This window comes from Nerophis lumbriciformis, linkage group LG27 (genome assembly GCF_033978685.3).
Source record: "Nerophis lumbriciformis linkage group LG27, RoL_Nlum_v2.1, whole genome shotgun sequence".
Classification (NCBI taxonomy): domain Eukaryota; kingdom Metazoa; phylum Chordata; class Actinopteri; order Syngnathiformes; family Syngnathidae; genus Nerophis; species Nerophis lumbriciformis.
The window spans coordinates 9,608,484-9,622,720 of record NC_084574.2 but is presented as its reverse complement, the minus strand read 5'-3'; the positions used below and the strand labels follow the sequence as shown (position 1 = coordinate 9,622,720).

Below are 14,237 nucleotides of genomic sequence, written 5' to 3'. Positions count from 1 at the left end.
GAGTGTTTCCACAGAGTGTTTCCAGAGTGGCCAGCCTGAAATGCGCGTGTCAGGGACAGATGCGGAAGGAGATTTTCACAACAAAGTTTTAAAGCTTAGGTGATACATCAGATTGTAGGTTGGGTTTTTTCGCGTTCATATTTTGCTGTGTTTGTTGCATTTTAAAATATGTCAATCAAGACGGGGTGTGACGTTCATATGTTGTCAATATTCAGTGTTTTATCATTCATAGTTAATATTGTAAATCCCCCATTCTTTATTTTCATGTACATTCTGGGTGTCTCATTCAGGAAAAAAAATTTAAATTCCACTCCGTTTTTTAAGGCGGTCTGTCATAACGTTTTTTAGCATTCAATCAGACATTATTGTGAGGTTTTGTATAAATGTTCCTAAAAATCAGATATACCAGCCCCCAGACACATTTTTTTCTCTAAATCCCCCCCCCTGAGTCAAAAATAATTGCCTAGGCCTGTTCTAAGGGAAAAACTTGCGTTCGACTTTGGAGGTTCCACTTTATGAAATTTTACCTCTTCGGGTCTACCAACTTGTAGAGTTTTCCGCTGTGCGACTGCGCCATGCTTTTACTGCTCGCCAGTACGTAGACTTCTCCTGAAATAAAAGGAAACGGTCAAATTATAGATGGTCCATCTGTGAAATACTTTTTATGGGTGGATTTAACACTCACGAGTGGGGAAACCATGCGGGTAATTTAATGAGGAACAAACCCGCAGCTAAATTCCATAAGGGGACAAAGTGTAAACATGTGTCTGTGGGACACATGCCCGCCCAAAACGTAAGCCACCGTGGCCCCCCAGCGGGATTCCCGCACAGCTTGCAAATCACAATCAAATGTGGCAAACCGAAAGTAGTCCTTAAAAAGCAGTGACTCTTGACAGCTGGTGAGAGTTGCGATAACTCGTTTATGACGGCTGTCGTTGAGTGAGTGTTCAACTTAATCAGAAACACTGGAGCTGACAGTTCATAATCCCGCAAATGACTGGGGAGGTCCAGCAGGTATCATGTTCTCTGTATCACATAAGGGCACTCACCTCACTTCACCCGACTCGATTTTAGTGCTCCTAAGTAAAAGGCAACACACGACATGCAAAACACTGCGTTGTAGGTGGCCCGATGTTCAAAAGAAAGAACTGTGGATTTAGCCGTGCTGTTTTAGGGAAAAGACATTCAATCCAGTAAGAAGTACACATTTAATATCCTGCTGGGAACATGCCACAGACCTAATGTCAAAACAATATAAGAAGTCTCTTGGAGAGTGTCATTCTTCTCTTACGTCTCTCGAGTAACAGGCAACAACAATATTCAAGAATGGGATCTCATAGATGTTCATTGATATACTAACCCAATTCGTCTTCTCCAAATCCCAGGATGTGTCCGACGAGCGTGGAGCCACAAGACCCGGCTGTGCCCAGGCAGAGTGGCTTCTCCAGCCACTGGTCACTCAGTGCCGATGGCGTTATTGAGGACTTCTGGAGAATCCGAAGGTTTCTGGGACAAACAAAAAGTAGTTTCCACTCTTACTCACAGCGTAACCTCAATGAAATCGCTAGGTGTGTAAATCACTTGAGTGAGTGAAGGAATGAAATCCAATAAAATTGCACAACCTTAAATAGACGTCATGTGTTTCACTGCAATGGTGGCCTGTTATTACCTTTAATGTCATATCTTTACAACGACAGACAGTGCAGACACGGTATGGTACAATACGGTACATGGGACCTGTTAATTTACTTTTCAACCCCACTATCTTACATTGTGTCAATTCAGACTCTGTTGCTAGTTTTATACCTTTGTTTAGCCGCCAAATTGGTTTGGATAATTAACCGACCGCACATTGTGTTTCAAACCTAATCCTGAGAATGACTTTTTTCCCCGACGTTTTATGTCATTTGCTTACTCGAGCGTCACTGTTTGACATCAGCAAACGAGGATGAATTACAAACGAAAGAAAAGTGTGAACAGCGCTGGGCAGGATGTCTAATCTCCATTACACTGAACTGGCTGTGCCGCTGTGGTGAAAGTAACACAAAACCTGTTTTCCCCCCATGCGGTTGGAACTTTGTATTTACCCTGGCACAACTTGATGCAAGGGACAGTCTGAATAGGGTGAGAACGAGAGAGAAAGAGAGAGAGAGAGAGAAAAGGACATTCTATGCTCATCTCAGTAAATGCCAGACTATAAAAATCAAATAGCCACCAGAAACTACAAATAATCTTAAAAACAGAAGTGTAAGTTTTGTACTGTTGCTGAAATATGGTGTAGTACAGTTCCCCTTACCCAAGCTTATCTCCAAACACGTAACTGCCATACAATCTCCTCGACTGGCAGCCCCTGTAGATAAAGCCCCCAACTGGTGGTGCTCCTCCAATGGACTGCAGGTCATAGACGGAGGGCTCAATCTCTGCACGGGGGAAAAGGGGATTACATTTTTTTGGTTCAAAGTCACTTCGCTGTTACAGGAATCGTTCCATGTTTTCATTAAATGCTACGACAGAAAGAGTGACCCATTCCCTGTGGTTAACATTGAGTAACTATTGTATGGCGCTATGTGCCTAGGTTTCATTTTCAAATGAAAATAGTACAGTAAGAATGTTATCTGAGAGGAGACTGAGGGCAATAAGAAAGAGGAGACTGGCAACAGGGTAAGCCATGTACAGTATCCTCGAATGTTATGATGCAGTGAAAATAGTGCTGGGGATTGCAGAATAACTCGCAACATATTCATTATTGCAGTATTCTGCCAATGATAATGCCACATTTATTTAAAAAAAAATATATATTTCTACTTGTGCGTCCACATTATCGATATCAAATGCTGGTATATAAATATACATATACTTTAACCCAGCCCTAATGGGACATTTACATCTAAAAAGGTTTGTTGGCTGACAATGTAATACATACAGTATTTAAGGCATCAAGAAAAGGGCTTAAGAACTTAAGTAGTATCATGATAATGATAGGTTTGTGAAAAGGACAGTGGAAGAAATGTTAAGATTCTGCCTTTGGACACTCTCTACAACATCTCAGAGACATACTACATGGACCTTGGCGGTCCACAAGTTTGACACTGATGTAATACGACTTTATTTTTGGATTGCAGTTGTCTTTGGCAAAGAGAAATATGAATGGAGGCTGGCGTGCTGATTTCCCTGCGGTAAATTACTTTCGTTTAGATAATTGGCTAATGTCAGAGACCATCCTTCAGAGGGGGGCAAAGTATATACTCCAGTTGCCAGTCATAGTTATTAAGACAAACACCCGTCATTTATTTGTGAAGAAAAGTGGGGTAAAAAAACTGTTGGAGATGTCGCCGCCCATTCTTATTTTCTCACTGCGAGCGGTGCACCCTCTGAGAGTTTTCAACAATGCAAAGCTGTCATCTCAGCAGTTATTACCTTTGATAGCTCTAAATCTTAAGTGCAGACACAATTTTGCAGTCCCATTGGCATATCAGGATTCCACAAGGCAGGGAATCTCTCTGTAGCCTACCTTTTACCCTTCACAACCTCGGCAGATGTCCCAGATTGTTTAACTTTTTGCCAGAACGCCGTTTATACATAAAGATAGAGATCCGTAAGTTTGTATGTTGTTCTGGGGATTTTAAGCACTCCATGTCAAACAATATTTATATCAAGAATATAGGCTATGGAACCCAGTAAGTCCCAAAGACTCCAGGCACAAGCAGTACATACTGTATGTACAGTATGGGCACCATTCAGGAGACTTGAACTAACCATAATCTTTCCCTTTCCAAATCTCCAAAATTCTGCCTGTTGTGGAGTTTTTGTCACTTGCATCAGTACAGAGCATGAGGAGACTCCCGTTCTCCGTCTGGAGACGATCCACCGCGCACCTACGGAACACAGAATCCCAAGAATGACCACAAAATAACTACAAAAGATAGTTATATTAGTGTGACGTCCATGGTTGTGTGTTTTTGACCAACCTGCCTGGGTCATGTAAGCCATGAGCAAAGATCTCAGGAGGCTGGTTGGTGCTGTTGAAGTAGGGGTTATCCCGTGGTATAGAATAGGGGGATGTACAAGTGTCTGTGTCCACGTCAACCCTTAGCATGGAGCCTGTGAAATCACTAAAGACAACAACGAAACATGAGAGCGAGAAGTTTTCCATCTTGGCAAAAGCACATTTAACCATATTAACTTCAACCTCACCTGAGTCCGTCCATCTCTTCCATATCATCCAGTGTTATCATACCATCTCCTAAGACGATGTACAGGAGACCCTCGGGGCTGAACAGAAGCTGGCCGCCGAGATGTTTGCGGTGCAGTTCGGCCACTTCCATCAACATTCGAATGGTCCTGATATCCACCTGGTTTGGGTTTTTCCTAAGGCAAACAAACACAAATGAATGCCAAACCATCTACAGATGAGGCATGGACGATATCATGCATTGTATTTTGTAGTAAAATGTTTTTAATTCCTTCTTTTTGGGTGTTTAAAAGATCCTCAATTTTAAAGAAAAAAGAATGAGAGGCCAAATGTCTTCTAAGACAAAAAACAGTCCAGTTGTAATTAGAGGTGGGGGAAATAATAAATTTTTTGATGCATTGCCATTCGGACATGGATGATTATAGAATCGATTAGCAAATGTCAATAATCAATAATTGATGTATTTGTTGTAAATAAAGTAATGCAGACAGTTCTAAAATGTGGCGGGCTGCAGCGAGCCACCTTGCCGAGAGATCTGACAAGCTCCTTTATAGTAGGGCAAGTGATAAACGCTTATTTAGTGAAACAAAAAGAAATGTAAAACTGCATCGATATATATATATAAATAAAGATGTATCAATAATCGATTTTTAATCCAATTGTAGCTCCTGAATCGTAATCGTAATCGAATGATTCCCACTTTTAGTTGCAATCAATTAAATGCATTGAGAATACAATGACCTGGATGAGGACATGAGAACATGCATAGACAAGAAACAATACAAATAATACAGTAATGACACTCTAAAATGGCCACCAAATCCTCTAATTAAATTCAGGCTAATGCAAGACAGTGTGCCAAAACTGTAGAGAAGATTTTACCATTAAGTCAAATGTAGTTGCATTTTTTAATTGCAAATATTCTACACTGCAACAAGCAAACACATATGGTTGACACATATGTTGTAACAATACTACACACAAGTCTGTGGAGATGTGTGACACACTTTCCTAATCCACAGAGTACTTTTTGAGACTTTTAACCTTTTATTGCTCCTTAACACCTCATTTTGGAGACTGTGGCAAACTACAGTGTTGGGATTTTTATAGGCAATTATATAATAGTCTCAAATCAGTCCAGGATTTTGTGGAACGCTTTTCAAATTCGGTGTACGACTATGTGTGGTGGCTGATACTAAAACTTGCAAAAAGTTTCCATACACATTTTATTAGAAGCTGGCACAATTGCAAAACAAAAACTATATATATATATATATATATATATATATATATATATATATATATATATATATATATATATATATATATATATATATATATATATATATATTATATATATATATACTTATACATATATATATATTTATACACACACATGTGTGTGTATACATACATACATACAGTACATACATACATATATATAATATATATATATATACATATATATATTAGACTTAGACTTCCTTTTTATTGTCATTCAAATTTGAACTTTACAGCACAGATAAGAACGACATTTTGTTACATAAGCTCATGGTAGTGCATATATAGTGTATATATACTTACATATATATATGTGTATATATATATATATATATATATAATATGTATATATAATATATACATATATATATACATACACATACATATATAATATATATACATATGTATATATATATATACACATACACATATTAATATGTATATACATAATATATATATACATACATATATATATACACATATACATATATACACACATATATACATACACATATATATACACACACATATACATATATATGTATATACATATATATATATATATATATATATATATACATATATATATATATACATATATATATATATATACATATATATATACATACATATATATATATATATATATATATATATATATATACATATATATATATATATACATATATATATATATATACATATATATATATATATATACATATATATATATATATATATATATATATATATATATATATATATACATATATATATATATATATACATATATATATATATATATATATATATATACATATATATATATATATATATATATATATATATACATATATATATATATATATACATATATATATATATATATATATATATACATATATATATACATATATATATATATATATATATATATATATATATATATATATATATATATATATATATATATATATATATATATATATATATATATATATAATTTAACACGCTGCTGTATCAAAATTAAATGCAGTATGTTAGCCACTAGAGGGTGTGAAGGGTTAAAAAAGTACAACTGTCAACCTTTGGTATTTAGGTGTATTTTGACAAGAGGTACTCCAGCTACTACACACTGAATATAAAAAAAATGTATTAAGTGGAAAAAGTTAAGTTACAAAACAAAGTCTTAATTGTATAAGAAAAAAATTGCGCAGAAGGTTCATCCTTTTTTTTCCGCGTAAAATTATGATTTGTTTGAGCTTTTTTTCCCTTTTAATATCATGACCATGTTCTTGCATAACTAAACTATGTTTCTTGTATTGGACTTTCATTCTTCTAACAGTACAGCTTTTACATTTTTGCCATATAAATTTGTAAAAGTTTGAATTCTTTTTTAGAAAAGCTAGAATTTCACCTTTTTTTTATTATGCCTATATTTTTGTCAAACACATTTTCCCTCCTCACACCAATACAAGTTGTTTCTCTTTATGTTACAATTTGCTTTCCATTCTTTTTCCCCCCCTCGCAATAGTAGGATATTATTTTAGCAACATATACTCCTTTACAGTGTTTTGCTGGCTAATGCACAAAATAATGTGGTCTACTATATTTTGGATGAAGATCAACTCGGAGCATTAACGGTGTATGAAATTTAGCAAATAAATTTTACTTTAAAAAAAAGTGCATGTTGCACTCTACATTGCACTTGACAAATGTTAAAACATAAAACGTGTGTATTTTGAATAAAAATGCAAACAATTGCTTCGTAGTGACTGCGACCGAGGCTGTGGTGTCTATTCAGTCTTTGAGTGACTGGTATAAAAGTGCTCACACGTCTCTCATTACCTCGACACGGTGTACTCAACCACACGGAGAATGTGGTCGTGCGGCCCAATGGCCCAGCGCTCTTGGTTGGTGGTGTATGAGACGTAGAGCTTGCCATTCTTCTTATAATTGGGATGGAATGCCAGGCTTAGCAGGCCCCTTTCATCTCCTCCCTGCAGTCAGATGGAAGCACAAAAGATCCAGGAGTTAATTATGTCCCGCCTCGGCCTCTGCTTGGTCGTGTGGGTTCGGAATCACTCCCCCCCACAAACTCTTCTCTCCCGTCGGCCATCTTCATCATGGCCGAGGCTGTGCACATGCAACCGCCCCCCACGCACACCCATCACCCTCCAGCCCCCTTTTGGTTTCTTCAACGCCTCTAATCCCTCTTTTTATTTATCCATCACATTCCCTTTGACACCCCGAGCATTCTCTCATTCTTCCTTTTCAAACCTCGCCTGTTTCACTTCACACCTTCACCAACCTCCTTGAATATACCATTACCAACCATTATAAAGCATTTGACTCGGAGCGAAGTTGCAGCCGCCGCCACCCCCTCCCACCTCCTACGCCTCCTCCCACTGCAGCTTGGTTATGTGCGCTTGTCCTCAGGGTCGGGGTCCCCTGTGACGCCTGGGCCCTCAAGGTGGCCTTCATTGTGCGGTGATTTGTGTGTGTAATCTTTGGGGGATATCCGTGAATGCCGTGCTGAGTGGGTCAAAGAATTTATTAGCTCACTCACAGTTCATAGATAGCACAAAAAGTGCTTCAACTCTGCTGCTTTTTGCCCCCCCCCGCCCCCTCCACTGCTCCTAGAGCTTTCCTGGTTTACACAAAATGCATGCAAAATTCACAGCTTAAAGGGGCGGGGACGGGGGTAAGAGTAAAAAAAAAAAAAAAAAAAAAGTTAAATAAGGAAAAGGGCTGCCAACTCCCACTGTCTTGGCAACATGTTTAGAAAACATCTAAATTGCTTGTGTAATATGTAAACCTTTGTCTCACCCTCCGGAGGCGGCTCCGTGGCTTGTCACTACCCTGGTGGTCCTCCCGTCATAGTTAGCTGTAATAATCAGCAATAGCATTTGGTTCCCTAGGCGAGGCGAGACAGCTTGGGCCTTCTTTATGTTGCGCTCTGCTCACTATTTCTTCTTGACAAAAGAATGAACAGAATGCCGGGCTTTAGGTGTGAAGAATGTTTAGAAAAAAAAAAAGTTCTTGATGGCTTTCTGTGCTTCCTTTATCATACTTTCTTTCAGAGAAGACGTACAAAAAGAGGTTAGGTGACCGTCATACACGCATGCAACTGAAACTCTTTAAGTTAAACCTCATAAAAGTCAAACGACTAATAATTTTTCGGAAATATACAACTTAAAGTTTAGACGTTGAACCGCCGATTTTAACTTGCCTTGGGCCTTTTTTGTACCAACGACAGCAAAGAGGGCAGGTGGGATGATAGCCATAGCAATAGAAATGGGAATGTAGCTAATGAGATTGGTACACCTGTTCTAGTTGTTTAATTTAATACGGCTTAAGTGACAGTTGGTGGAATGTTCAACAATACAAACTCAGCTATGTTTAGTCTTTACGCGAAGGGACACGCTCCATATGGGTCCATCATTTATTGATACAGTTGCCAATAGGAGTGAACTTATTTTTACACTTTTACGACCGTTAAAAATTGCTTGCCAAGTGCTTGCTTCGACCACTCTTTTTGAATGGTTGCTCACTTGAAAAAAATGCATGCTTGTGAAGTTTAAACATGTTCCAAATCAATTGAAATGTAATTGAAATAACGTAAAAAAACGTGCCTCTCTATTTCTCAAAATGTGAAATCTTGACCAAAAAATGAGTAGTTTAATTGTATTTTAGTTTTATTGTATTAAACAATGGATTTCCGCTAACTTCTTGCAACTCAACGCCAAGAAAACGGAAATGCTGATTATCGGTCCTGCTAAACACCGACATTTATTTAATAATACCACCTTAACATTTGACAACCAAACAATTACACAAGGCGAATCAGTAAAGAATCTGGGTATTATCTTCTACCCAACTCTCTCGTTTGAATCACACATTAAGAGTGTCACTAAAACGGCCTTCTTTCATCTCCGTAATATCGCTAAAATTCGTTCTATTTTATCCACTAGCGACGCTGAGATCATTATTCATGCGTTCGTTACGTCTCGTCTCGACTACTGTAACGTATTATTTTCGGGTCTCCCTATGTCTAGCATTAAAAGATTACAATTGGTACAAAATGCGGCTGCTAGACTTTTGACAAGAACAAGAAAGTTTGATCATATTACGCCTATACTGGCTCACCTGCACTGGCTTCCTGTGCACTTAAGATGTGACTTTAAGGTTTTACTACTTACGTATAAAATACTACACAGTCTAGCTCCGTCCTATCTTGTCGATTGTATTGTACCATATGTCCCGGCAAGAAATCTGCGTTCAAAGAACTCCGGCTTATTAGTGATTCCCAGAGCCCAAAAAAAGTCTGCGGGCTATAGAGCGTTTTCTATTCGGGCTCCAGTACTATGGAATGCCCTCCCGGTAACAATTAGAGATGCTACCTCAGTAGAAGCATTTAAGTCCCATCTTAAAACTCATTTGTATACTCTAGCCTTTAAATAGACCCCCCTTTTAGACCAGTTGATCTGCCGTTTCTTTTCTTTTCTCCTCTGGTCCGGTGGCCATGGATGAAGTGCTGGCTGTCCAAAGTCGGGACCGGGGGTGGACCGCTCGCCTGTGCATCGGCTGGGAACATCTCTGCGCTGCTGACCCGTCTCCGCTCGGGATGGTGTCCTGCTGGCCCCACTATGGACTGGACTCTTACTATTATGTTGGATCCACTATGGACTGGACTCTCACAATATTCTGTCAGACCCACTCGACATCCATTGCATTCGGTCTCCCCTAGAGGGGGGGGGAGGTTACCCACATATGCGGTCCTCTCCAAGGTTTCTCATAGTCATTCACATCGACGTCCCACTGGGGTGAGTTTTTCCTTGCCCTTATGTGGGCTTTGTACCGAGGATGTCGTTGTGGCTTGTGCAGCCCTTTGAGACACTTGTAATTTAGGGCTATATAAATAAACATTGATTGATTGATTGATGATACAGCAGTTATACAGTGGTACCTCGCTATATGAGTGACCCAGCTTACAAATTGTTCGGGACACAAGCAGTCTCTCGACTAATTGTTACGCTTTGGTTAAGAGCAAAAATTTGGGTCACGAGTCCACTAGTTGGCGTAGTGAAAGCCACATTGAACCCACTAAGATCTGACCAAAACATCCGGTCTTACTTGCTCGTAAACATTTTCTAAACAGTTCAAAGTTTTTTGATCATGAAAATAAATTATCTAAATCTTGATTATTTCTATGATTTCCAATGACAAAACTGTTTTGGAATCGACGAGTCAGTATACCGGAAAACAGACTCCGTTTGACCTCAAGGGTTCTTATTCTCAGCAAATAGTCATGCAACAAATGTCTCTGCCGCATCAACCGGGAATTCTCTTTCAAGCGTATTTTGAAATAATCCAGGAAAAAAATGCATGTATTGGACTGATGTGACAACCCTGAGATTACACATCATATGGTGGTTTACTGCAACTCTGAGTTCTGTTTGGAAGTTGTCAGGGGCAGACGGTGACACGGCCCACATGTGGAATCAAAAACGGATGACTCGCCGCTAAGGAATGCAACAGAAGTAACGATGAGCAACAGCAGAGACCCACACCATAAACCGCAGGGGTTCAATCAATCGCAATATGAAGGGAAGTGTTGTGAAAGTTGGTGATACAATCCCAAACAGGCAGAGAGTCTGACTAGATAGTGGCTCGCTGAAGTCAAATAAAAAGAGGAGGTATTTGGGAGAGGATGAACGATTCATAAGACAGAGGATTACTGCGCCAGGAGAATGTCAGAATGTTTTATTGTCCGAAAAGCCTCACGTTGAGATGCTGGCTCCATATGCTGAATGTGGAGGTGAAGCGACCCGTATCTCTAAAATAAACCAAAGGTAACCGCAATTCCAAAGAGGCCGTGATCCAAGTCCAAGGGGTGACACCCAAGATAAACGGTGTTGCAATGGACTGAACTATTTGCTCCCTTGCTAATAACTCCTTGGATTGCTTCATTACTATAGCCATCCCTTTATAGAGCACTAAATACAGCATCTGTCAACATGCTTCCAGTCAGGCGGGGGCGGGGGGTGGTACTCCGAATGAATCTTTCAAGGTATTATCTTTTCATTTGTCACAAACACCTGTTGCTGCTGCATTCCTTGCTTCCCTTCACTTGTGTTCTCTGGGGCGCCGACTTTGGCGTAGTCCGCACACTCACAAAACTCTGCAGAATGTTGAGTAAAATGAAGCGCCGGGATCGAGAGATGTTATATAATTAATGTCTCATTGTGCCTTTGACCTTTGTCTGGGCTTTAGATGAGCCGGCGCAGTCCATTAATGCAGTGCAGCAGTTTTGGGGCATGTTTACTTGACAACAGCCTAATTAAATAAGGAAAGAACCTGAAAATATGGAGTTTCAATACCAATTACAGTAGTTGGCAATCACTTTGTAAAGAAACACTACGCACACTCTTCGTAAGCCCTGACTGACATGACAGAAAGGAAATAATCAAAATTGTCAATGAACGTAAATCCAAGACCTCACCTGACTGTAACGGATTTGATATGAAAACAATAGAAAAGGTTTTTCAAAAGATTTCAGATCCTTTAGCGTATCTCAGCAACCTATCGTTACAAACAGGCAAATTCCCAAACAAAATGTATAAATCAAAATTTGTATTGATTTATAAGACTGAAAACAAACACCAGTTTACTAAATATATTAGACCTGTTTCCTTACTTCCACAAGTTTCTAAACTTATTGAAGAACTATTTAGCAACAGATTGGACAAATTCATAAATAAAAGTGGAACACTCGCAGACAGCCAACATAGAAACAGAGCCAACATCTCAACATTGATTGGCATTAATCGAAAGAACAGAAGAGATTACCAATGCAATAGATGGTAAACAGTGTGCAGCTGCAGTGTTTATGGATCTAAAACAAGCATTTGACACAATTAATCATAAGATCCTAATTAACAAATTAGAACGGTATGACCTCTGTGTTGGTCTGGAACTAGATAAGAAGCTACTTAACCAACAGGAAGCAGTACGTGAAGCTAGGCGAACACATGTCTACATTGTCTTGCAACGTACCCCAGAGATCAAAACAAGGACCATAGTTCTTCGATCTCTTTGCAAACGAGATTTGTAAAGTTACGAAGGACTTAAAGTTAGTATTATTTGCAGACGACACAACTGTGTTTTGTTCAGGAGAAAACACACAGAAGCTCATACAATTAATAACAATAAATTAACAGATTAAAGTGATGGTTTCACAAAAACTGACTATCCTTGAATCTCAGTAAAACAAAAAAAATGCTGTTCGGTAACAGTAGAAGAGAGAGTCAAATGCAAATACAAACAAGACGGAGTGGATATTGAGAGGGCAAAAGAAACCAATGCTTTGTGTGTAATAAGAGACAATAACATGAACTGGAAATCTAAAAAAAAAATCATACAACATAAGGTGGCTGGCAAGAAATACATGAATAAATGCAAAATCAGTACTGGACCAAAAATCACTCCATATCTTCTCGCGCTCGCTAGTGTTACCATATCTGAATGATTGTGTAGCAGTATCAATCAATCAAAGTTTATTTACATAGTCCTTATTCACAGGTGTCTCAAAGGGCTGCATAAACAACAATGACATCACTGGTCTGAACCCACATCCGGGCAAGGAAAAAACTCAAAACCCAAATGGGAAAACACAGAAAAACTTTGGGAAATAACTACAAAAGTACACTTCATTCACGAACCGTGATACAAAAAAGATTAGTTAGAATAACACATTCAACTGGATACAGGGAACCCTTTATTTATTGAATAAAAAAATGTGAAATTCAATGACTGGTGCATTTGCAAACAGCTAAAATTATGTACAAAACAAACTATAACCTGCTACCCAAGAATGTACAACAATGCTTCCCAACAAAAGAGAATAAATATAACCTTAGAGAAAAATCCAACTTAAAACATTTGTATGCACGTACAACACTTAAGACTTTTAGCAGATCAGTATGTGGAATTAAATCATGGAATGGATTAAGCAAAGAAGTCAAAGTACTAATATGATTCAGTTTAAGAAACTGTTCAAATTTAAAGCACAAAGAAGAACTATCCTGATAAACATTTTAAAATGTATTGAAAAATTAGATCCTCTTATTCATCTCATTATGTGAATTACAACATATTGAACTATTTATTAAGAAGTTTATTGTTTATTATTTATGGATTTAATTGTGTACAAATTGAGAACAGGAAGTGAACAAATGTGTTCAAACATGTTGTGATGAGAAACTGGAAGTATGTGATGTATTATATTCAAAATAAACTTAAACCATAAACTATAAGCCCAATTGTTGCAGCAGTGTGTGTTCTTGCCTAACACCCCTCCTCTGTTGACAGTTTAGATCATTTACATCACGAATGCGAGTGTCCAACATTTGAGTGAGGGCTGCATAGAGACAAAAAAGAAGGATGCAGGGTATACTTAATATAATACTCTTCAGATTTTGTTAGCTTTTAATTACATACTAAAACCAAATCAATGTATCGCTTGTGTTGTAGGTGACAAAGCATAGTTTTTATGTTTAGAACAAGCTTCCAAGGTGGACTCCCAGACATGCCTGGTGTCCCAGATAGGGAAATGCCTGCGTTTTTAGGCCTTAAAATAGTGTTGTCATGTAGATTAAAGTTCAAAAACAGTGTCAAATTCCGTTCCGTGCCTATATCTGATTTTCATTAATACTACAGTTATTTTAAAATGTATTTTAAACATGCCTGAATCCAATATTCA

General features: G+C 38.1%; 1 protein-coding gene across 2 annotated transcripts in view; it reads right to left on the bottom strand.

The window, feature by feature from the left end:
* hhip (hedgehog interacting protein) overlaps window positions 1-14,237 on the bottom strand; it is an 81,173-nt gene that overhangs the window by 22,591 nt on the left and 44,345 nt on the right. For both annotated transcript variants that reach the window (XM_061922957.1, XM_061922958.1), the window contains exons 5-11: window positions 7,322-7,473; window positions 4,195-4,368; window positions 3,969-4,112; window positions 3,757-3,875; window positions 2,297-2,420; window positions 1,361-1,506; window positions 528-609 (exon numbers count right to left, since the gene is read on the bottom strand). In XM_061922957.1, coding sequence (XP_061778941.1) covers window positions 528-609; window positions 1,361-1,506; window positions 2,297-2,420; window positions 3,757-3,875; window positions 3,969-4,112; window positions 4,195-4,368; window positions 7,322-7,473 — 941 coding nt within the window. The remainder of the gene's footprint in view (window positions 1-527; window positions 610-1,360; window positions 1,507-2,296; window positions 2,421-3,756; window positions 3,876-3,968; window positions 4,113-4,194; window positions 4,369-7,321; window positions 7,474-14,237) is intronic.